Source organism: Hyaena hyaena, unplaced genomic scaffold, assembly GCF_003009895.1.
Source record: "Hyaena hyaena isolate Hyena2069 unplaced genomic scaffold, ASM300989v1 scaffold_126, whole genome shotgun sequence".
NCBI lineage: Eukaryota > Metazoa > Chordata > Mammalia > Carnivora > Hyaenidae > Hyaena > Hyaena hyaena.
The window spans coordinates 964,217-989,579 of record NW_024080759.1 but is presented as its reverse complement, the minus strand read 5'-3'; the positions used below and the strand labels follow the sequence as shown (position 1 = coordinate 989,579).

The following is a 25,363-nucleotide window of genomic DNA, read 5'->3' as shown; positions in this document are numbered from 1 at the left end:
CCAGCAGGATATCTGAATAATCGTGTGCTTACCTGCACATGGGAAGTACATATTTATGAAAAAACAAAATGAACTTTGGAAGCTGATAAGTTCCTAATTTGTTTAATTACACTGTCCTATTTGTTTGCTGTATTGGTGGCTTATTCCTCAATAGAATCGTAGGATTTTAAAATTGTGACTTTGTTGCCAAATAGGAATGTTCTTACCTGCACATGGGAAGTACATATTTATGAAAAAACAAAATGAACTTTGGAAGCTGATAAGTTCCTAATTTGCTTAATTACACTGTCCTGTTTGTTTGCTGTATTGGTGACTTATTCTTCAATAGAATTGTAGGATTTTAAAATTGTAACTTTGTTGACAAATAGGAATGTTTTTTATGAGTTTTATGCCAGGTGAATATGAATGGGGAATAGATTCTAAAAATTTGGGTTGGTCATATATGAAAGGCAGGTATTTCTTTTATGGTTTGGACAATCTGAAGCTAGACTTTTTTCTCCATACTATCCAAGCAGGAAACTGAACAATTTGAGACTTTGCTCACCCCAATCTTTGCCATCGAGAAACTGATAATTGCTAGCATAAATCCCTATACCTAATCAAATCAAACAGGTGAGTTCACTGAAGTCAATATCTGTCACTGTCCTTAAAACTTGTTCAGACCTGACCTTCTATTTCTCTTCCTCACCCCATAAGGGGAACTATAGGTGTAATAATGGCAATGCATATGGAAAGAGCCAGAGAAGAACCTCTTCTAATATTATAAGAAAGGCCAAACTAGCAAGGGGTCCTGATGTAGAAGTAGCCTAGCCTTGGGGCACCTGTTGAGGCCTCTCAAAGAGAACAACCTCTCAGGGTGAAGACAAATGAGGAAGAATGGACTGTTGGGTCTTCTTTTGTAACTCTGGGATGTATCTGTAATTAGAGGGTCCCTGAAGTTTCTGGAAGGCCAGAGCCATGGGAAATCTAATTCTGAAACAAAATCCAGTGAGCATAAGGAAACCAAATCCCCCACCCCTAAAGCCTGTGTATTAGTAAAACAAAACCAAAACAAAACTAAGTGCAGGGCAAGCAGAAAGGAAACAGAAAGCTCTTTTAGATTTCATGGGACTTATTTTCAAAAGGCTGTTTCTGCTTTTTTTCTGGCAGTAGATTCCCTAGTATACCACTAGCTACCAAACTAGAAATCATTTGGGAATAACATTCTCCATTATGCTATGAATATGTACAACTCATTTCCCCAACTAGATCAAGCACTTGGATCACAAAATCTCTGATTCACTTTTGTTGGCCTCACCCTCCTAGACTAATGTTTATACATGGTGGTTTTCAGTGAAGAGAGAAACTTCAAGAAACTTTGAAGATTTGGATACTGTGAGTTTCAGATGTTAAAGTACAGCTTGAGTCTTGGGAAACCAGCAATTATAATTAGGTTATAATAATTATGTTATGCTTAAACAGCATTCACAGTGAAAAGAAGTTTGGAACATTAGAAAGAGTTATCTCTATTTTTTTTTAATGTTTTTTTTTTCTTTTATTTCTAGGAGAGAGAGAGAGAGAGAGACAGCGTGAGCAGGGGAGGGTCAGAGAGAGAGGGAGTCACAGACTGAAACAGGCTCCAGGCTCTGAGCTGGCAGTCAGCACAGAGCCCGACGCGGGGCTCGAACCCACGAACCGCGAGATCATGACCTAAGCGAAAGTCAGATGCTTAACCGACTAAGCCACCCAGGTGCCCCAGAAAGGGTTATCTCTAAAATTATTGATATATATACAAATTAATGTGGGAAGAGTCTAGCCTAGAAAACAGCAGGGTTATTTAATGTGCTATCTCACTTCTATGAGCTATTACATAAAAATGATAGATAAATCATGTGACATTTACTCCTCCTAATACATCATTAGATTGTTAGGGTTTTGATAGTCATACTTGGACACTTTTCTCCTTCACTGAAAACATCAGTTTCCAAGTGTCAATATTCTAGGAGGCTTAAATTTATTGGTACTTTTCACCTTCAACAATATTTGTTGTAAGGTTCAGTGAGGTCTGAAAAAGAATTCCATTGACAACTACTAGCCCATCAGACTTATTTGATAGATTTCCATTCTAGAGGTCTGGTTATTCAAGTACCAAACAAAACAGGAAAAGGGTGAAGCTAAGAAAGTAAGAAAGGAGGGTTGAACAAAGTTTTACCTAGAGAGCATGACAAAGGCTAGTAGACTTTTAATGATGAAAAGAAAAAAAAAAAGAAAAATATGTAATAGGATTAAGTAATATAGTAAAAAAGTAAGGGTTCTGGAGTCATATATGTTGATATTTGAATCCCAGTTCTGGTACTTCCCAGCTATGTGATGTTGGGCATGTTATTTCTGAGCATCAATTGCTTTATCTGTAAATGGGGATAAAAATACTTGCCTTCTGAGGTTGTAATGATAATTACATTGTTTAATTTATCTGTAGATATGAGGGTTTTGCTCATACTTTGAATTTACCAAATATTAACACTTATTATAAAAGTGTGATAAGATTTATCTGAATTAGTCAATAGGTATTTGTTTCATATATAGCAATAATGCTTAGAGCTTTGTGCAAAAGGAAAAAAAAAATGCATGAGACCCACCTATCCCTGAAATGAACCTACTAGTCTTAAGAAAGGTAAATGCAGATACATACTGTATACAACTTGTTTTCAAGTCAGACTGACTGTGTTCAAAGTTTAGCTCTGCTAATTACTTGTGGGTGACCTTGAACAAGTTACATTTCCTCTCTGATCCTCACATTTCTCATCTACAAAGTAAGCTTAATAATAAAAATACCTATACCTCATAGTGTTGTTATATAGTATTGAATAAGATAATGTATTAAAAGCATTTAGTACTCAGTCTGAAACATCCTTGTTGTCATATATTATGATTATTTTTTCATTCAAATCATCAGAGATTCAATAACTTTGGTTTCATGATTTTTAAAAATAATATTAAAAGTTTCTGTTTATAAACTTTCTAGTAAAAGAAGTGCAATACTGTCATGGGAAAAGTTATAGAAGTTTACTGAGTACATAAAAAATGTCCTAAATAAATATAAAGGCATGCCATTTTCATGAATGAGAAGACTTAATAAGTATTGACGGCAGTGCCTCTTCAATTAATCTATAATTCAATGCAATTCCAAAGTCCCAATAAAGTTTTTCATTGAGATTAATAAGCTGATCCTTAAATTCATAGAAAAGAATAAGTGGTGAAAAAATAGCCAAGGCAATTCAAGAAAAAAAAATGAGAGGACTTGATCATCCATATTTACCATGCAGCTGGCATAATAAAACAATGTGGAATAGACACATAGACAGACAAGTAGAACAAAGGAATAGGATGGAGAGCCTAGAAATAACCCACATGTAATAGGGGAGTTTATATTCATTAGAGGTAGAATAACAAATCTTAGGGGAAAATGTGAAATAAATAGTGCTTGGTCAACTGACATCCATGTGCAGAAAGACAAATTAGATTCCCACCTCTAGAAATTTTATGTCAAATGGATTATGGATATAAATATGAAAAGCATGATTATAAACTTTTGGAAGAAAAATGAGAGGTTATGTTTATCATACTAGGGCTAAGAATTTGCTAAATAATATAAATAAGCACACAACATTGAGGAAAAGACCAACTGACCAAATTAAAAGTACCATATCTTTAAATAATAAAAAGCAACAAAAGTGAAAAGGCCAAAGACTAGGAAAAAATATTTGTAATCCTACAGCAAAAGATAAGTATATATAAAGAACTATACTAGATCAATAAGAAAAAGGAGGCAAACAATTCAAACAGGAGGCAAAGGATATCACTTGGCAGATCATGAGCTGAAAACCTTAATGCCTAATAAACACAAGGCACAAAACCACATGAATTATCAGGAAAATATAAAAGACAAATGAAATAACCATTTCACATTCATCACAATGGCCAACTAAGTCTCATAACACCAAATGCTAGTGGAGGTGTAAATGAATACAGCCACTTTGGAAAGCAATCTGGAATTTTTGATTAGAGGTGAAGAGACATGCACCCCATGACTCAGCAATTCCTACTCAAGTGAAACTCTCATACATGTCTGCCTCATGAGGTACATATAAGGATGTTCCTTACAGAGGTATTTGTAATAGGAAAAGCTGAAAATAACCTGTTTCTCAATAGGGGGATGGATAAATTGTGGTTTATTCATACAAAGTAATACTTTACAGCAGCAGTTGACAACAGATAAACCTACATATGGGTAAATAAGTATTTGCATCATTTAAAAACATAGATATGATTTTATATCTATGGTTTAATATCTATGTATTATAGATATGTATAATGAAAACATATATAGTATTTATACATATATATTGTAAAAGCACTCAAAAAATGGTTATTTTGAGAGGCGGGCATGGGGTTTCAACTCTGTTAACATTTTATTTCTTTAAAGAGAGGGAAACAGGGAAGGAGGGACGGAATCAGTCCATGTAATGCAATATGACAAATGTTAGGCTATAAAGAGTGTGTAAAGTCAGGTTTGTGGTTATACAGGTCTCTTTTAGGTTATTTTCTATTTTTGTTTGTATAAGTTTTCATAATTAAAAATTTTTAGGGGGGCCTGGGTGGCTTAGTCGGTTAAGCGTCTGACTTTCACTTAGGTCATGATCTCGCGGTTCTTGGGTTCGAGCCCCGCGTCGGGCTCTGTGCTGACTGCCAGCTCAGAGCCTGGAGCCTGTTTCAGTCTGTGACTCCCTCTCTCTCTGACCCTCCCCTGCTCACGCTGTCTCTCTCTCTCTCCTAGAAATAAATAAAACATTAAAAAAATTTTTTTTAAATTACCACCATCACCCCACAAACAAAATAAAACAAAATTCCACCCACTCTATGTGTCCATTCATTAAATCCATGTGAAGATTTCTTAATTCTCTCCTTGCCTTTGAGGATGGCACTCCTCTACTCAACCACAAGGACATTTCAGTGAGGCCATCTAGTGTGACTCAGCAATCTTTACCTTCCTTGAGTTTTCTACTTTTCAATGTTCAAACAGTTTAGTATTTGCCTTTTACAAAATCTTCTCTCTTAGGCCTAGGGTAGCAATTTAAACTTGCTACCTCACTCCATTTTCTGAACACTAACTTCTTTTTAGTCTCCAACGTGAAATGCATATTCAATGGATAGAATATGACCCTATTAGTAACTTTTTACTTGAGGGCTTCAATGTTGATGTTTAAATCTCAAGAGAAGACAGAAAAATATGTACACAAAACAACATACCTGGATATGAAAATACAGGCAGACACACGGCATCTTTATAATCCTAGCAATTTGTTCTACCACATGCAAACCTACCTTTAAGATAAGTTAATTCATCAGTATTGCTGATACTCAGTAAGTTGGCTCCTTGATTCTGACATGAAACATAAGCTTCCTTCCAAGAAAGAGCTGCCAGAGTATTAAATTGGTAGCAACTTCCAATCTGCTCATTCTTTTCCCAGTTAGCTTCACAGCCATTTTCTGTGGACAAAGAGATATGTTAGTGATTATAAAGTACGGGCTTACCAATACTGCAGTTCAACTACCATATTCTTAGGATACACAAGTTTATTGTTCAACTGACCATGTTTTGATTCTTTAGTTACAGAAAGAAATTTTGAAGTCATAGGAACCAAATGACTCTGGCTGATTAAAGCATCTACTCTCCTATCCTCTACTTTCTCATTATCCCCTATCAAATACAATGCCACATTTTACACACAATTATACACACAATTACAATGCCTGCCTGCCCTCTGCCTAAATATAGGAGTCTTCAACTGTGTTCATGTTGTTAAACTCTTGAGCTGATGGAAAATAAGCTCACTTGAAGACAGTGGCAGACTGCAGGGGGGTTTGCCACAGCCTGCAGTGAAACTCCTGTGTGTATGTGTGTGTACAGACATGCTGTTTAAATGCCCTTAATGTAGAACCCTAGTGACTACCTTACTTTAAAAACTCAGCCTAAGTTTCTCCTTAATGTTTTAACAGAGGATTTAATATATGACATATAATTAATATTGAATAATCAATATTACATATGTATATGTCCACATATGTGTACATATGTATACAGACATACATGTTCATTGTATAATGTGCATATTATTTCCTTCAACAAATATCTACTGGTGCCCAGGTGGCTCAGTCAGTTAAGTGTCCAATTCCTGACTTTGGCTCAGGTCATGATCTCATGATTTGTGAGATTAAGCCCTGAGCTGGGATCCACACTGACAGCATAGAGCCTGCATGGGATTCTTTCTCCTCCTCTCTCTGCCCCTCCCCCTGCTTTCTCTCTCTCTTTTTCTCTCAAAATAAATAAACATTAAACAAACCAAATACTGAAAAAGCAGTTACAATTTCAGACAAAGACCCCTCAAATTGTTTCTTAGATGGGATACATAGATCTTTTTTTTTTTTTAATGTTTTATTTATTTTTAGGAGAGAGAGAGACAGCGTGAGCAGGGGAGGGTCAGAGAGAGAGGGAGTCACAGGCTGAAACAGGCTCCAGGCTCTGAGCTGGCAGTCAGCACAGAGCCCGACGCGGGGCTCGAACCCACGAACCGCGAGATCATGACCTAAGCGAAAGTCGGACGCTTAACCAACTAAGCCACCCAGGCGCCCCTGGGATACATAGATCTTGATATAACTGGTTCAAAAACATAGTTAGAGACCCCCATGTACTCTCTAGAAGAGGAAACCTGACATAGACTATTTCACGTGTGTCCCAAGCTCCACTCTGGGAGGTTTTGCAAAGAGCTTCCCATCATTAGTCACATATCACATGTTAGACTCATGGCCTTTCAAGTTGGAAGGGGTCTCCGAGGCCATTTTGTCTAGTGCTCTCATTTCACAGATGGGAACAAAGATCTAGAGGTGCTTGTGGCAGAGCTGTCATCAGAGCACTGGTCTCTAAATCTAGTCTTGTTGGTCTTTTAAACAGCATACACTGCTTCTTCAGCCACTTTTGAATGGCCTAAATAGCAATACAGGTTTTTACAACATTTGGTGAAAACAAAATAGGTAGATTTGCAAGTACATTGCCTAAAGTTTCCTTATTGCCACTGGAGCCTTATGCCTGTAAATCCAGAAGCTTGCAGGGGGGTGGCAGTAAGTCTGCTATAAAATACAATCTACATGGTTTAGCAATCCTCAGCTTTGAGAAACTCACAGTCTTCCTTCTTCCCTAAAAAGAACTCTGAGAGGTATATGAATGCATTAATACTCCCCATTCTTATCCCACCACCCACTGGGTGGTGAGACCCACCCAGTGATGACGCTGATACTCATGAGAGTCAAGGAAGCAAGGCAGAGTGAGATAAATATGCTAGAGAATGAAGTCAGAAATCCTGGAATCTCCACCAGACGCCATATGAATGTGGTCTGATTCTGACAGGCCATGTCATCAATCTGGGTCTGCCGCCCCTTACCTGAGATTTGAGGGTTTGCACTGGATAAGCTCCCTTTCACATCTAAAATTTCTGATCCAGACTATAGCGAGGTTTAAATGAAATCAGTTCCTAGTTGATGAAACTCTGCCTCATATCAGTTATAGTTGAAGCAAATATTGGCTTTTAACTTTTAGTAGGTTCTGGGTGTTGAAAATCCTGTGCCTCTACCTAGAACAGTAGTTCTTAAAGGGTGGTCCTCAGACCATCATCATCTGAGAACTCATTGAACTGTGAATTCTTGGGACCCACGCCAAAGCTACCAAATTATAATTTCTGAAGGTTGGCCTCAGAAATCTTTGTACTAACAAACTTTCCAAGTGATTCTGCTGCAGTATAACCTCTTTGATCAGGATAAGCTCTTCTAGTTGATTAGAACTTTTCATTTTGAAACTCAGCTTCCCTAAAGAGGGATCAGCATTACTAATACTTACAGATTGGCTACTGAATGGGGCATGATATTAGAGTTATTTGGGGCAAGGACTTCAGAACTGGGTTTCCTAGAGTTGAATCCTAACCCTGAAATGTATTAGTTATGTAACCTTAGGCAAGTGCTATAACTCCCCTGTGCCTCACTTTGGTCATCTGTGAAATGGGGATTAATAAGATTAATAGTGCTGCCTACCTTATAAGATTGTGTAAAGACTGAATGAGTTGATATAGTTTGAGTGCTAAAAATCGTATCATACTTGGCAAGAGCCTATAAGTATTAACTATTATTACCTAGGTCTGGAGCTGTTTTCTTTCACCTTATTATACATTCTTCCAAACTACTGACCACTTAAAAATATTTGTGGAGCACTTATCATGTCAGGTATTGTGATCACCTGTAACTCTCACCGGACTTGTGAGAAAATATATCAGTTATATGCCAGATAGTGATGCAACTACTAAAGTTGGTTTCTCTCTCTTTCTAAAGAACGGTGAATTTTTTAGCATGTCCTGAATAGTTTGCTTCTAGTAAGAAGCAATTAGAAAAAATGCTCTACTCAACTTATAGAAGCAGCAGAAGGAACAGTGTCACCAATTTTGAGAGGACCAGGGATATGGGTCTCTTTGGTCCCCTACTCTTTGCTTCAGGCCATAAATACACTTAAGTCTCTATCATCTTAAAAGTGTTTCTTTAACCTACCTACCCCACAAACCACCATCATTGCTCTTTTTCTATTCCATAAACCTTAAGAGGCTTTCTCTCCTATTCACAATTCAGTCCACTATAACCTAACTTCTATGACCAATGGTCTTTTGAAACTGCTCTAATAAAGGTCAGCAGCAATTTCCTAACTGCTCATGCCTTTTCCACTTCCTCTTCCTGAGGTATCTTTGCTATAGAACATTCCCTCCTTCTTTGTCTTCCATGATAACATCCTGTCTTGGTTCTTTTCTTGGCCTATCCCTGAAAGCAAGCTCATAGTTACACATTACTTCCTCTTCTTTCCTTAAAAATATACTTCTTCTCTAGGATAATATTTGTTGCAGTCATTTGTGAGTTATCTTGGACTCTTCTTTCTCCCTTTAGCTTCACAGAAATGGTATCCATTTTCTCTCTATATATAAAGTCCGTTAGCCCATACATACCTGGAATTAGGCAGATGCCCCACTTCTGATCATATTCATAGTTTAAGGTGGTTGCACACCATGGCCCACCATGATTTACATCAAGAATGCACTCATGATGCCAGGTCCCGTTAACTAAGAATGGAAATTCACAAGGTCTGCCAAAGGAGTTCCCGTCTCTGGTATATATCTCTGTGGTGTGGGGAGGAAGTAGAGGAAAGGAAAGTTAAAAACTGGATAATTACCTTCAGTTAACTAATTCCTAAATTTTCTGTGAAAGAAAGATTGTTGTTTGCACTTAAGAGAATAGAGCATCAGGGTGCCTGGGTGGCTCAGCGGATTAAGCATTTGACTCTTGATATTGACTCAGGTTGTGATCTCAGTTATGAGACTGACCTCAAGCCCAGCATTGGGCTCTGTGCTGAGTATGGAGCTTGCTTGGGATTCTCTCTCTCCCACTCTCTCTGCCTTTCCTCTACTTGTGTGATTGCTCCCTCTCTCTCTCAAAATAAATAAACTTTAAAATAATAAATAATAAAAAAAGAGAATACAGTATCTAAGTAGGCTATACAGTGTGGAAATTCAGAGCATGGATGCTGACTGTTCAGACCTGGACTTGAATGCTGGCTCCCCCACTAACCAACTGTGTGGCTGTGGGAAGCTCTCCAACTTCTATTAGCCTCAGTTTCTCTATTTACAAGTTAGGAATAATAGTATCTAGCTCATAGGTTTATTCAAAATGATTCAATGAGATAATCCATGTAAACTTCATTTGTTATGGTGTGGTAAAGAGCTAAATGATCCTGGCTTGATCCAGCAGGGATCAACTACTGTGGGTGGCAGAGTACTTCACAGAAGAGAACCCCTGCCTGAGACTAAATTTGCATTTTTAATTATTTTATTTAGTAAGAGTGGGGCCAGAAAAATCACTGAGGGTGGGTGGGTACTTTGGAACCAGTTGTGTTTAGGCAGATGGACACATAGCCCCATTGTCACAGACTGGTGGTAGAACTAAGGTTGTGGGTTTTGAGAAAGTGGGAGAAAGAACAGCTGGATCTTTGAGATGGTTCTTGGAAAAGAGCAGGGCATGGTAATTCAGGTTATAAAGGAAGAACCAGCTTCGTCTGGGCAGTCATGGGAACAGCTGATGGCCAGAGAGATAGTAGAACTAGCTTTTCATTTTTTTTTTTTAAATTTAAATTCAAGTCAGTTAACATATATAGTGTAGTCTTGCCTTTAGGGGTAGAGCCCAGTGATTCATCTCTTACATATGACACCCAGTGCTCATCCTAAAAAGTGTCCTCCTTAATGCCCATCACCATTTAGCCCATCCCTTCCCCCACCTCCCCTCCAGCAACCTTCAGTTTGTTCTCTGTATTTAAAAGTCTCTTATGGTTTGCCTCCTTCTCTGTTTTTATCTTATTTTTCCTCCCTTACCCCTATGTTCATCTGTTGAGTTTCATTTTAATAACTTGCCCTGGTCCATGGAGAGGAACTGAAATTATTCCAACCACAAATATGTCTGGAAATACTAAAGAAAGTGCTCAATATTTATGTGGATAACAGTTCTTTTGGAAAGGGGTTTTTTCATAGAACAGCTAACTGTGTAATTATTTTGGTCACCTTTTTCCATATCCTTAATTTGTTTAAAACCAAGGTCATTAGCAGATCAAATAATGGCTACCAGGTAAAGCGTAATAGTCAGATCTTACCACCCCTTACCAGGCTATTAGGGTCCATCAAAATGTCTCACAGATTTGCCTAAAAGTGTATTTAAGATATTATTTGATTCCACATCCTTTATCATTCTCAAATATTCAGTTAACTGAAGTATGTTTAGAGTTTAGAATCTATTAATAGCAGTAGTACAGAAAAAAGTAAGAATAATCCAAATGCTTTTATTTGCAAACAATCTTTTAAGGAACACTGGTTTTAATTTTCCTCTGATAAAAATGATTTTGGACAGGATACTTCTGTTAAAGAGTAATTTGACCTTATACTTTATAAGGAACCTGCTTATTACCTACATTCTATTTTTAATGATACTAAAGCTCCCAATAGCTCATGACAACTTCTCTTCCAATATCATAACACTTAAAATGACTCCCTGAGCACAGCGACTATTACTTGTAGAGCCATCAGATTCTTCCTAAAAAATCCTGTGTTTCTGTAATACAGAGTGCTCTCACATACATTTCCTTTACTTGCTCTTTATCATAAACCTATGAGATCGATAGGGCAAGTGTTACACTTTTTTGTGAAACCTCCATTTTTGCAATGTAGTTAAATAAAACATTTAGTAAACTATTAGTGACAGGAATGAGAATTGGCTCTCTCATTAGAGTCCTTGACATGTTAAGGACAACTTGTGACTTTAATGGCTGCCTTCTCAGGTTTTAAGTCCTGTTTCATAGCTTAAAGCTGGGTTTCAATTAAAAAACTCTCCTATTCACAATATTCTTTGAAGAATGATAAGCATATAACAACAACCACATTAGTAGCAGTTAAATTATGCCAACTATTCATGAAGTATTTTATTCTCACACATTTTTCACTGAGCTGGACCTCTTAAATCCCATGGGTTTCCCTAGAGAGACAGTCTTTTCCTGAGAAGAATCTTCTCTGAATGTGTGAATTTATGATGATAACACTCGTAAAACAACAGCTTACTCTGAACTAGGTACAAATTAGTGAGCTGAATCCCTTACATGGAAAACTAACATTAATTTCTTCAGCAACATGAGGCAAAATAGCTTCAGTGGTTAAAAAGTTTGGCAGGCTCCCAAGACTTGCTCAAAATTCAGACAGCTCTCCACGAAATTCAATTTCCTCTTTATTCACCAAATACACAAAATTTGAAGGCTGCTAGTAAGCTCAAGATATCTTAATGATATACCTGTATATCTGGAGACTGGTCAAAGGCTACTCATTCATAGAATTTATACAACTAAAGTTTTCTCTGAGATGAACATGACTCCCATGGAATGGGGGTTGGAAAGGAAGGCAACCCAGGAAACAATTACAAATAATTTTTCTTATATTAGAAATAAAAGCATTTATATTGCAAATACAAGGGAGAAATAAAAAAGCTGTATTTGGGGAATTCAGTCATGGTGTTGAGTGTAGCTTTGCTGTAACAAGTGGGGTAACCTTGGACTTCACTCTATTGGGGCTCTTAAGCCTTATCTTATCTTTCTTATCTCTATACAGCTAGACAAAAGGCAGGACAGAGACCAATATGAGGAGTCTGACAGAGTAGTCCCAGAGAAAGTCCTTAATTTAAGACAGTAGTCTCTAATCTAAGAACATAAAGGGACTATATAAATTCAAAAGTGTAAAATTTCCAGGACTTAATATGTGATTAAAATGAATGGTAAGAGAGGAAAGCAGGACAATTCTAGGGTAACTTGTAGATTTCTGATACACAACTTGGATGGTACCAATCACCTGGAAAGCAAAGGCGAAGAGAAGGCAGGTTTGACCCTGGCTTCTGCCTGAATCAAAACTTGAGGTATGTGATGATGAGTCAGAACTATGTGAGCCTTTTCTCAGAAATCTTTAATTCAGTGTTTCAAATATTGTATTTGGTAAGGTTAAGAAACACTTTATGCCTGTGGGCTCTTGCTGGTGGCACTGCTTAACTCTCTCTGGGGTGGTACCCCAAGCACAGGCCTCGTTCTCAGAAGAATATTACAAATGCATAAAATAAAACCCATAGGATTACAAAGAAAACCAGTTGGACTGAAACTAAGGTCTTTGGGGGACTTAAGGAATTTACAATTCAACTACATCTCTCAGAAGAATTAGGAGCAGGAGACAGAAAGAGCCCTACCAAAAAAAAATTATCTTGTCTGATCTTTAAACAAATTCAATGAAACAAATCAAATCCAATTCAAAAGGCAATTTGTGTCATTTCATGTTTTCTCTTAGCTGCCAAGTTGGAGAAATGCTTTCAAATTACAAAACTTAAACTTTCCATTAAGTGGTATCCAAATAGCAATTGCTTCTTAGGCTTAGGAGGAAGCTGGTTAGCAAAAACAGACTTGTTCAACAACTCAAGGATCGAGGATTTAAAAAAAAGAAAAACCCCATCTGTAATTCTCTAATATTTTCCCATAAGAGAAAAGAGTAGATCCTGACATCTCAGAAGCAGATGCATCTTCAGTAGGAAACAGAAACAGGTTACCACAGGAGAAAAATTTGTGTGTGTTACAGGAAGGATGGAAGGCCAAATTTAGCTTAAATGAACTTTAAGAGAAAAGAAAAATTGCTGTGAAGCTATGTAAATTTACAAAGAAGAGCAAAGGTGAGATAATAGTTAAGTCTTAGATAAGATAATTAAATATATATTTATATATAAATATTTGATGTAATTCAGAGCAAAATGATGAAAAAGATTTGCTTGGGTGATAACAAATTACATTTAGAGGTTTAAAAAATAAAGCTGCTCATTCTCACTTGGAAAGTTGTTATAATCCAGTTTCTAGATGCAGAACAAAGTTCATGATTAGCTCCCTCATAGGCAATATTCATATATAGTTGACCTTCCAATAACATGGGTTTGAACTACATGGGTCCACTTATATGCGGATTTTTTTCTGATAAATTATTTCTATTCCTTATGGTTTTTTTATTGTAAAGTTTATTTATTTATTTTGAGAGAGAGAAAGAGAGAGAGCATGAGTGGGAAAGGGGTAGAGAGAGTGAGAGAGAGAGAGAATCCCAAGCAGACTCTGACCTGGGGCTGGATCTCACTAACCATGAGATTATGACCTGAGCCAAAATCAAGAGTCAGATGCTTAACCCACTGAGCCACCCAGGAACCTCCCCTTATTATTTTCTTAATAGCATTTTCTTTTCTCTAGCTTACTTTATTGTAAGAATACATTATGTAATACATATACAAGATACATGTTAACTGTTTACATTGTCCTAAGGTTTCCAGTCAACAATAGGTTATTAGCAGTTAAGTTTCGGGTGAGTCAAATTTTTAACCTCATGGGGGTCAATGCTCCTAACTCCCACATTGTTCAAGGGTGAACTGTATTTTTGAAGGCAATTGAGAAAAAGTCCACTCTTAAAATGCCGAATCATAAACACAAACATCAAAGTGTGACCGCCATGCCAAAAATAAAAATAAACTCACACGAGGTCTTGAAATTTTTCCATTACATAAAAATCTGCTGACAAGGAGAAATACATTTTCTTTTTGTCCTTTTTCTTTCTTCTTTTTAAACTTAGAATAGGTTTGATTTTATTAGGTCATTTGAAGAATTTCCTGTTACTCTACCATTTCCTTTCCTCTGGAGTTCAGAATGTAATCATGGGAAATACATATGCTCAAGCATCAGAGAGATTTCAAATCCCAGGTTTAGTACAGAGTGACTGTGTGACCTCTGACAAGGCACCTAGCCTTTTCTAGCTGTACCTGTAAAATGGGAAAAATAACACCAACCTCACATAGGTTACTCAGTGTTACTGTACTGTCCTGGGATTGAATGCTAGCTCACTGCCCTTACCAATGCATTACTTTATTTGTGGTCAGTTGTCCGTGTTCAATGTCACGTTTACCAAGCACAACAACAAATAACTCAGAGTCCCTCTCCAATACTTACCATGGTAAGGTTGATCACAGAGGTTTTCCTCTGTGCCTCCTTTCTTCCAGACATCAGATGAATTTGTACTTGCTATAGCATGTCCATTCTTCAGAGCCAATCTGTACTGGGCAGCTCCATACAAAGAGTAGTGCTCACATTTCCACCACAGCATGGCACTGGAGTCACAGCTGAACATTCTCAAGGAATCTGTGGGTTTAGTAATATCTAGTCCAAGGCACTTCTGGGATTGCAAATGAAAGAGCCGATGCTGGGACACCCACTTCCATAACATGTCCCTACTTCCATCACAGTCTGTTGCTACTATCCAGTCATTCAGTGGCTTGATGCACTTGCCCACATTTTCATTGACAATGGTGAATGGATCATTGCCTGGGTCAAGACAGACAGTTAAAGAAGATATTTCAGGATTTTAAACCACGTGGTCAGTGTGTCTTGGCCCCTGCTTATTGAGGAGAGTCTGAGCACCCCTGGACTAATCCCACCCTCCAACGTCTATAAACTGCAATGCACTACACAAGGTCAGAGGACAGCAGAAGCCAGAGAGGCAGTATCGTGTGGGTTAAGAGCATAAGCCAGTGTGCCTTGTTCATAGTCTGCCTCTGCTATTTATTACCTGTGTGATCAGGGCAAGTTATTTAACACTATGCCTCAGTTTCCTCCTTTGTGAAATTGTACTTCATATGGTAGACATGAAGTTAAAATGAACTCATACACGAAAAGCACTTAAGAATAGAATGTATGTTTTTAATTGTTATTCCATGGAATACTCCTTATTTAATTAGATGAAGAAGTTCCTTAATTTTCATCTTCTTTATAGAGGTGGTCTACAATCAATGAAAAGTATCCTGAACCTATTCAGGACCACAGTTCTGTCTTGCTTACACTTTAGCTACTATGGCAGGGCAAATTATTACATGGCATGAACATGTCTCAGAAGAAATGGGGAGACTTCTGAGGGGACAGAAGTAGAAGAGTGGGATAGAGGGATGAGAGGAAATGAAGGTCTGGATTCTGAGGGTAGGAGGGACCACGATCAGCTATATCTTAGCACCTACAGGAATGTGATGGGAAGCCGTGGGGAGAGGTTGGGGGAATGCTGACTGTGTGGATCACCTACGGAGGCTGAGCCTGAGCTCCAGGAATCACCTGGGATTCAGAATTCAACAGCCAGTTTGAACACTGTTTGAACAGTGGGAAACTCCAAAGTAATAAGTGTAAGCTGAAGGCTAAAGGAGGGACTTTCCTGAACGTTTCCCTGGCAGTTTTGCATTAGTTGAGGAAGACTCAGTAATGACAAAAACTGAAGTTCTGTTAACTTGGTGGAATGGGACCTCAGAATAAAACTTAATTTGATTCTATGAAAATAAAGTAATGCATTGTTTCTTGCACACTTGAGCTTATGGAACAGGATTCATATCTGTTACAACAACTTACAGTTGAACAATTTAGCCAGTTCTTTTATACATTTTTTTTGAAGTTATAGCACAAAAGTTCATGTTGCTGACAGGAAACCTGAAATATCTTAGAGAAGGTTAAACAATCATTGTTAGTGAACCAAAAGGTTCAGCAGAAGGACCTGTAAATTTTTAGTTCTCAAAAGTCACTTTCATTTTGATGCCAGCTTCACAATCACTGATTTTACTAACACTTCATACCTTTTCTAATAATAATTCACAGGCTTTCAGAGTTAAAAATTCTTATACAAAGGACTTGAGGGGAAATTTCACCATATAAATAATAACTATAACATTAAGTCAAATTCCAGCTTGAACTTCAAACAGAATTTTTTGTTTTAAATAGCAGCAGTAGCAGCAACAAGAAAAGAAGAGGAACAACTACAAAATCCTGTAAAACATTACATTACTTCTGTTTTCAAATCTGTATTTTAAAATATTATGTAGGGCTGCAGCTAGGTGTCTTGGTCATAGCAACTTCCATCCCTCACCCTTCCTTCTTGGACATTTCTCTGCCATTCTCTGCTTTATGGACACCATCTGATAGAATAGTTAACAAAAGGAGAAAAACATACTGTCTTAGAAGATTACACTCACAATTTCTTCAAAGTCCTTCTCCTACATATTCAATATTGACTCAGGCCCATGAGGTATTTTTTTCCCTAACTATTCTCTCACTTCTCCAAAATAAACCTTGTATTCCAAAATATCAGGAGTTACTGCAGAAAAAAAAGGAGTCCGCTTCTACAGGAGAATAGGATGCCACCTCCATGGTGGAACCTTTCCCTCCCTTGCCCTCTGGTCTCACTGTTCTCTTTCTTAGACACTCTGCTCTGTGCCCTTTGATCCCAGATAGGTGAACTGGGCCAGCAGTAGCTTTGCTATCTTTGCAGTGTTTCAAAGATTTTTCAAGTTGCCTTTGCAGAATCCAAGAGATTAGCTATAGCTCTAAGCAGAGTAGAACAATGGAATAAAGAGTTAGGCGTGCTAGATTGAAGACCTACCTCTACTACTAGTTAACTGGGAAATGTTGGGGGAAGTCACTTAATCTCTCCAGGGTATTCGTATCTCCAAATGTAAGATGAAAGGAGAGAAGTTTAGGATACCTAAGCCACTTACAGTACAAATATTCTATGCTTCCACAAGATACGTTTTCCTACCCTTTCAGGTTTTACTGGTCTTTGCCAAGTTCATTGTATATTGTTCTTAAACAGATGTCCACAACTTTACTATGTCATGCTAATGCTAGTAGCATTTTAGGTCATTCTAATCGCATTAGTATCAGGTATGTGAACTTAAGTAACAGTGATACTTTATAAATACTCTTTGGAAGTGAAAAAAAATTATCCTTTCCCATTTACTGTATGTTTTACTTCTGGGACACTTATAGACTGAACAAGTTTGGAACAACTCTGAAAGACTACAGGAGAGGTGTGGAATGGCATGGAAAAGCTATGTAAAAGAGGAATTGCCAAGCTTCCTACCTAATTGTAAATATCTATGATCATAAATACTTGCCTCATTCTAATCTGTCTTTTAACTAAGTAGTTATAATCAATGTTTAACATCTATAGTGGTCCCTTAGCACAGACATTAATTATTGATATGATTTAAGGAAAGTTGCCATTAGCTTTCTTACATAATGTATGTGTAAGCATTCATACATAATATATACAGTAGGGAGAATCTTCTCATGATGTTTTCCCATATCTTTCCTTACCCTTCGTAGAAGCTGTTCAGTCTGCCTCAATTTTGTGACCCTACTGGATGGCAGACTGAAGCGTGGGAAGGACTGAGGAAGTGTGAAAATAATTCCTTATTTATGAAATTTGTTAAATAAGGGTAACTGAATAAAATATTTCATAAATTTATTACACTTTGAAAAGCTAATTGCAGAGCAACTTATAAAATAGATTCTTTATTGACAACCTTATGTTGCATCTTGTCCATGTTACCTTATAATATATCCTAAATGGAATTTTAATGTTTACTTCCACATACAATATTTGGGCAAGTCTAAAAGGCAGAGGTTGATGAAAATAAGTCTCATCATCCCTAGTAGCATTTTTATATGCTTTATTTTATATAAATATTCTAGTGGTATCTGAGAGGAAATGGCAAAATAGCATTAGCATATATTGAAAATGAATTTTTAGTATTCCAAATTCATCAAAGGAAAACTATCTCCTATTGCCTAATCATTAGGTTAACTCTTATCTTACCTAAATAAAAGAGGTTTGCACATTTCAAAGAAAAGCTGGACATCAACATTTTATAATCACAGACAAATGGAGAGGGAGATAGAGGCAAGAAGGATGAAGACTGCAGTATTTTTAGTTTCAGGGGAACTTCTAGAGCCCACAATGTTAAGCATTTCATGGAGTCACCACCATGTATACAGACTGTACAGGTTGAGTAGGAAAGAATCAGAAGTTTGGGCTTGCCAGTTCAAAAACAGGTCCTGAAGTAACCTGAAGTGACAATCTAGTAGGAGTCAGGAAGTCATGGCATTCTGGTTAGGTGGTATGGGCTGGTGCGAACCTCAGAAGTCCCAGAAGGATTGGTTTACTTCAAGCTATTAGCTCTCCAAGAAGGCCAAAAAGTAAACCAAGCAATTGGAATTTCCACAGGGACCCAGAGGAACTCTTTCAGCACCTGAGCAACCCAGGCCTCCTGCACAAACCTAGCTGCATACATGTGACAGAATGCATGCCATTACCAGCATCGTGAAGCTGACACACTGCCAGACAAATTACTCAAATGGCTGGGGTTTCAAAATTCCAGCGCTTCCCTTAACGGGCCCACAAGTCTGGTCTGAGGGTGTGTGTAAGAGGACCAGAGCAGCTGCTAACGGTGAGGAAGGATTCAGGAAATCAAGTAACTGCCAGGACCTTAGTGCAGGGAGAATGGAGTTAAGCTGATGCTCTCTGCTTTGGGATGATGAGAAAGGCCAGGAGTTGCAGAGATTGCCAAAAATTAAGGAAATCTTGAGTTCTGTGGGGGAGACAAAACAGGTAAGACTAAAGCAGAAGTAGATGGAAACCATCTAGCCTTCACACACACCAAGGTTAGTGTGTTTTGACTGTAGTTAGTCATGACAGTGAAATTTTTCTCCCTGGATTGTGGGCAGGTGAAATAGAATTCTCACATGCAGTAAAGGACTTTTGGCAGTTTCCAACAGGAAGGGTCAAACAAGAATGGAGAAGTGTGAATCAGATCAGCATTCACTAAAAGGTCCTTGATGTAGTGTGATGTCACTCACGCTCTGGGAAATTTCTTATCATCTGAAGAAAGTCTAAATCTGGCAGTAACTTAGTTTAGCTATTACAAGAAAATAAGAACCACAAGCAACCTATGTTTTCAAAAACGTTCTTGCTCATCTTTTACTTCCTCATACAGGCAAGTTAACAGAAGTGGGAGGTGGTGACGGCCCACTGACCACCCGCTATGCAGCGCGACTAAGAAAGTCTTCGTGGCAAGGCAAAAAGAAAGTAAAAGCAAGCTCCGATTGCTGCCAGGGGGCATGGTGAGGCTGGCACTACCCAGAGCATCAGCGAAGGGAGTCTATTCCTGGTCCTGGTTCCTCAGTTAGAGGCAGGAAGGAGGTCTCTGGGCAAGCGACCTGCGCTCCAACGTGGGACTGTCAGCCTTGCTGGGGTGTTTTGGAGGTAATAAGCCAGTTAGAGGCTCAAGGCTTTCGGGGAGGGCATCACAACGAAGTTATGATCGTGGTCACCTTAGGAGACATGGTTTAACCTGACTTCCTTTTGGACGTGCACGTTGGCGAAGGTGCAGCGAAGTTGGGGAATCATTAATCATCCTGGGCGTTGTGAGTAGAAAGGTCCTCTAGACACTGAGTGGCCAAGGTGCCCAAGAGGCGAAGGAGGGGCGAGACCCACTGGTTCGGGTGTGGGGGTTGCTGAAGAGCCCTTTACTCCAAGGAAGCAAGATTTTAGAGGCGACAGGATGAGGAAGGGGCGGCGGACCCGCACAGAAAAGGTGATGCGCCTTCCATAAGGTGGACTCTTCTCCCTCAGCACTAGAAAGGCCGTGCCCCACCCCCTCACTCCTCCCCGCCAGTCTCCAGGTGCCCGGGGGCCGGGGAGCTGCTTCTACCTCAGACCTCCTTTCGGCTCACTTGTTCGGCTCCGGACCCCCGAAGAAAACAGAGGTGACGAGACCGGGAGCGCAAGTCCTAACCCCAACCGAGGAAAGTCGGCAGACCTGACAACATCCAGCGCCTTGGCCGCCGGAGGCCTGGCGCTCCCGCCGTTACCTGCGTGGCCAGAGGGCTCCGCCACCCCGAAGCACCTGAGGAGGAGCACGAGGAGCTCCGCGGCGCGGCGAAGGGTCGCCCGGCGCGTCCTCATCCTGAGTCGCCCCCTAGGAGTCCAGCCTGGTCCTCGGGCGCACACGGGACCCACCCCTCCCGCTGCGCCCAGCTGGCCCAGCCGGCACTTTTGCCTCCAGCCTCAGGGCAACCCCGGCCCCGCCCCCTCCACCCTCGGCCAATCAGGCGGGGCGGGGCGGGGCAAGGGCGTGGAATCGTTGGCGGGAAGACTAAGAGCTCAGTTACTGCGCGCCTCCCAGCTACCAAGACGCCAGGAGACTGGAAGCGAGCGTGCAGCTAAAAATGCAGGGTGTCGCGCAGACTACCGGGCTTGGGGGTCCTCTTCTTCAGAAAAGTTGAGGAGACGCGGCACTTGCTGGGACTGGCAACTCCCTGGTGTGCGGGTTGCGTTCGTTTAGGACTTTGTTCTTTGCCTAGCGCACCTGTCTGGGAGGACCTCTTGATTGCCGGCTGGGCTGGAAAGGCACCCACATCCTCTCATACCCCAAAGGCGGAAATCTGCACCCGTAGTGTTGCTGCGGTGATCAAACCAAAGAATTCAGGTGTCCTTGGTTGCGTCTTGTGTATTTGGATAGTGCAAACAAAGGCGATGTAATCGCACTCTACGGTTTAACCCGCAATTGTTAAAGAATGAAAAGCAGGAGCTATTTGAGTGAAACTGCAACCAATACCTCCAACGATTTAGTCTTATAACCGTCTGATCTTTGCAAGTAAGCTCTTCTCTTAAAAATTAAATAATAATAATAATCCAGTAGAAATGTGGAAGTCTGCACCCCAAACCAGCAATGTGAGAGTAATATTTATCCTCTCCCAGTGGGAACTGCAATCATTATAAATAGGCTGACCTAAGTTGCCTGGATGTGAATGTCCTATATTTTCAAACCCCATAAAAACACATGGTGTGTACCCAGAAACACAGAAACACCTTTATTCCTGTCCTCCAAGAGTGAATTCTTTCAGAAGGAGAGGAACATCTAGGTTGCCTTTCCTATTTCAACTGCAAGGCTTTGCTGAGGGCTCCTAACCTTGGATCTGGTCTCTCCTCAGACTTGAGCCTTCAGTTCAGTAAGTATATTGAGCACTTGCCATAATGAGGAGGGGCACCTCCCAAGGTAAGATAAAAAAACAAAATCCCTGTGGGCTCAAGCTTACTGAGTACTGGGGGAGACTGAGGCACCCACAGTTAACTTAGGGCAGAATGAATGGGGAGACAGGACACAGCTTCAAGGAAGATAACACCTCAACTGGGCCTTGGGTAGTCGGTAGGAATTTGACCACGCATAGCTGGTTGGAGAAAAATAGTAACAGAATGGCAGGGCAATTGCAAAGCAGGGCCAGAAGACGGCAGTCCGGTATGACTGCCCTGCTGGGTGCATATGTGTGTGTTGAAAGCAGTTGTGGTAGAGGCCTAAGTGAAAATGACAGCAGAGAGGTAAGCTGTGGCAGTTTCATGAAGTGCTTTGAATATGATGTCAAAAACTTTGACCTGATTCTCTAGAACTGAGCAATTGAAGGTTCTGAGTAAGACTGTCTGCTACTGCTCTCCTTCCCTCTGCAGTGTGGTTGCTTGCCTTTCTGATCCTGCCCAACTTGGAGCTACTTGACACCTGTGCTCTTACTTTCTCATTATTACCTTCCTACACTGAGCATCAGGCCTGACCCAGAGTAAGCTCTCAAAATAAAAATTAGTTTACTTAGTAAATGAATTCCTAGAGTCACATCTTAGCATAGGGCCATATGAACTCCTGCTTGCATTATGTTGCAGTAGTTTCTCAATTGACCTCCCTACCAACAATTGTCCTCTCAGACAAATGAATCTTAAACACTGTTTGGAACATATGACCTTTCTTCTGCTCACATCCTTTCAGTGATAAGTGGGAGTTCAGGAGGACCATGAACCCCTGAAATTATATACAGTTTTATGAATGCACTTAAAATTTTTTTTTGAGAAAGAGCAGAGGTCCAGGGCTTTCCTGAGACTCTCAAAGAAGCCTGTAATACAAAAAGAAAATTCATCTAAGATAAAGCAAGCCCATCTATGATCTGACACTTTATCTTTAATTACCTCCCTATGTCACTCCTTGGTTCAGTCAACCTGTCTGAATCTGTCTTGCCTTTTCCTATCTCTGCCCATACATCCTTATTTTCTCCAATGTAGAATGCCTCCTTTCCTTCTCCCTTGGTTTAGTTCTACCCTCCAGTTAGGGCTATGCTCAAATCTCACATTGTATATAAAATGTTTCCAAGAAGGACCCTAACCCTCCGGGATTCCAAACATCTGGATAATGTACATTCTGTTCACTTAGCATTTAACATGTGGTGCCTCTTGCTATTTGAATAATCCCCCCATCTGTGGTTTTGCTTTCTGTAGTTTCAGTTACCTCAATTAACCACAGTGCATATGATGCTTCTGATGATACTTCTTCTGATGTGTGGGCAGAAGTAACCCAACAGTAACCCAAAGCTGCTACATCACTACATCATTTGGCTCATTTCATCTCATCATGTAGGCATCTTACAATCTCACATTATCACTAGGAGGATGAGTATAGTACAATATTTTGAAAAAGAGAGAAAGAAGAGAAATGTAACTTCACATAACTTTTATTGCAGCATATTGTTACAATTGTTCTGTTTTTATTAGTTACTGTTATTAATCTCTTACTGTATCAAATTTATAGATTAAGCTTTATGATGGGTATGTATGTATAGGAAAAACATAGTGTATATAGAGGTTGATACCATCCATGGTTTCAGGCATCCACTAGGGATCTTGGAACATATTCCCCATGGATAAGAGGGAGGGGCTACTATATTTTTTTCTTAGTTACACATGCACTAATACACCATCTAGGTTATATGTCTTAAATAACTATTGTCTATGGTGTCAATAGAAAGCAATGTACCCTTCAAATCTCATCCGGAATATCACATCTTCAAAGAAATCTTTCTTGATTCTGCAGTCTAGGTCAATTTCCTCTGTGATTGGTTCTTAGTACATCCCACACTTTGTCTTGATAGCATTTAGCATAGGTGGACTAAACAATTTTTTACTTGCTCACTTGCTGAATGTCTATCTCCATTTTAGTCTGCAGGACTCATAAAGGTGGTGACTATGTCTGTTTAGACACATCTATGTTCCCAGTACCTGTCCATGGTTTGCTGGATGAATGACTGAATAAATATACGGTAAGTGCCTCATAAAGAATGAATGAATAAATAAATATATGCTAAATGTCTCATAATTTGCTGGATAAATAAATAAATACATGGTAAATGTGCAGGCACAGTAGGTTTAGGCATTTAAAAAAGGAAGAAATCAGCTGGGCTGGATGGATGGGAGGGTCTTCAGGCACCAAGGTGAATGTCCTTTGATGAGTAACATTCAGTAGATAGAGGTGGTGGGAGGACGCTTCATTGCTGAGGCAATGATATGAGCAAAATCACAGACATCTGCCACCCACTGGGTGCCAGACCATTGTGCTGAACATTTCCAATGTGCTCATCTTTTTTTGGCACATCTTTTTTGCTCAAAATTATCCCTGTGATAGGGGCTCTGGGGTGGCTCACTAGTTTAGGCAACCAAGTCTTGATTTTGGATCAGGTCATGATCTCGTGGTTTGTGAGATCAAGTGGAGCCTGATTGGGATTCTCTCTCTTCTTTCTCCTCCTCCCCCTACATTCCCCCACAATAAGTAAATAAACTTTAAAAAAGATTATGTGATATTCATCTGTATTGATGTGTGTAGCTATAATTTATTCATTTTTATGTGATATTCCATTATAAGAATAAAGCACACTTTATCCATTCTCTTGGTGGTGACAACATCGGAGTAGGTTCAGCTGGGTAGTTTGCTGCACTTAGCAATGCTTTGTGAACATTGCTGTCCATGTCTCCTGGTGCACATGGCTAGATTTTCCTGAGAGTGTGTTCTTAGCAGTGGCATTCCTGGAGCACAGGGCATGTTCAGTATCCACATTATTAGACAATGCCTATGTGCTTTCCAGTTTGCACTCCTGGCTGTATGTACAAACATTCCTCCTGCTGAACATCTTCAACATATGGCATATTAACATTTTTGGTGGTAAGTGAAATGGTATGGTATGGCTTAAAGTCTCATTTTTCTGATTACTAATGCAGTTGAACATATTTTCCTATGTTTATTGGTTATTTGTATTTCCTTTTCCAATTCATATACAGGTTATATGCCTGTTTGCTCTTAGATCCATTCCCTGCACTCCCCTGCTTTGAACCTCCAGGGCCTACTCTGCATTCTCAGTCTCCCTTTCTCACTGCCTTCTGGTTAGGTTCAGCCAATGGGAGTAATCGGTAGGAAGTGGAAGTTTGGGAGGGGTAGAATCCAAGGTTTTTCCTCTCCTCTCTGCTTTGGGAACATGCCAAACAGTGGCTATGTCTCTTCTGTGGTTTTGGGTCCTGTCTGGAAGCCCCACCCTTTGTGGTCCAGTTCCTACCAGGCAACTGTGTTGTGTTTCCAGCATGTTTAAGTGGTTCCTTCTCTAAGGGTCTAGCTCCCACAGGGTAGCCTGGGCTCTTATTTGGATAACACTAGTCCTTCTTTGTTCCTCAGGTACCAGGGATAGTAGTAGCTTCTTGTAATTGCCACTTTCTGGGCAGCCTCATTGGCACTTATTTTTAGCTCTTTTAACATCTCTGTAACTAGTTATTTCCCTATATTAAATTTCTTCTATTGAATTACTTAGCATAAATTTTTGTTCTTCTTACTGGACCTGGATGATACTGATGCCACATGTGAAAGAACTGTACCTGAGACAGTATTCAAAATTGAGTAAGATGTGAACAACAACAACAACAACAACAACAAACTACAAATGGAGCATATTCAACTGCATGAGGAGTCATGGCAT

General features: G+C 39.5%; 1 protein-coding gene across 2 annotated transcripts in view; it reads right to left on the bottom strand.

Annotated features, from left to right (window-relative positions):
• Positions 1-20,546, bottom strand: part of LOC120235303 (lymphocyte antigen 75) — a 144,975-nt gene extending 124,429 nt beyond the window's left edge. For both annotated transcript variants that reach the window (XM_039237534.1, XM_039237533.1), the window contains exons 1-4: positions 20,402-20,546; positions 14,669-15,040; positions 9,075-9,245; positions 5,365-5,529 (exon numbers count right to left, since the gene is read on the bottom strand). In XM_039237534.1, coding sequence (XP_039093465.1) covers positions 5,365-5,529; positions 9,075-9,245; positions 14,669-15,040; positions 20,402-20,495 — 802 coding nt within the window. In that variant the 5' untranslated portion in view covers positions 20,496-20,546. The remainder of the gene's footprint in view (positions 1-5,364; positions 5,530-9,074; positions 9,246-14,668; positions 15,041-20,401) is intronic.
• Positions 20,547-25,363: the final 4,817 nt, after the last annotated feature.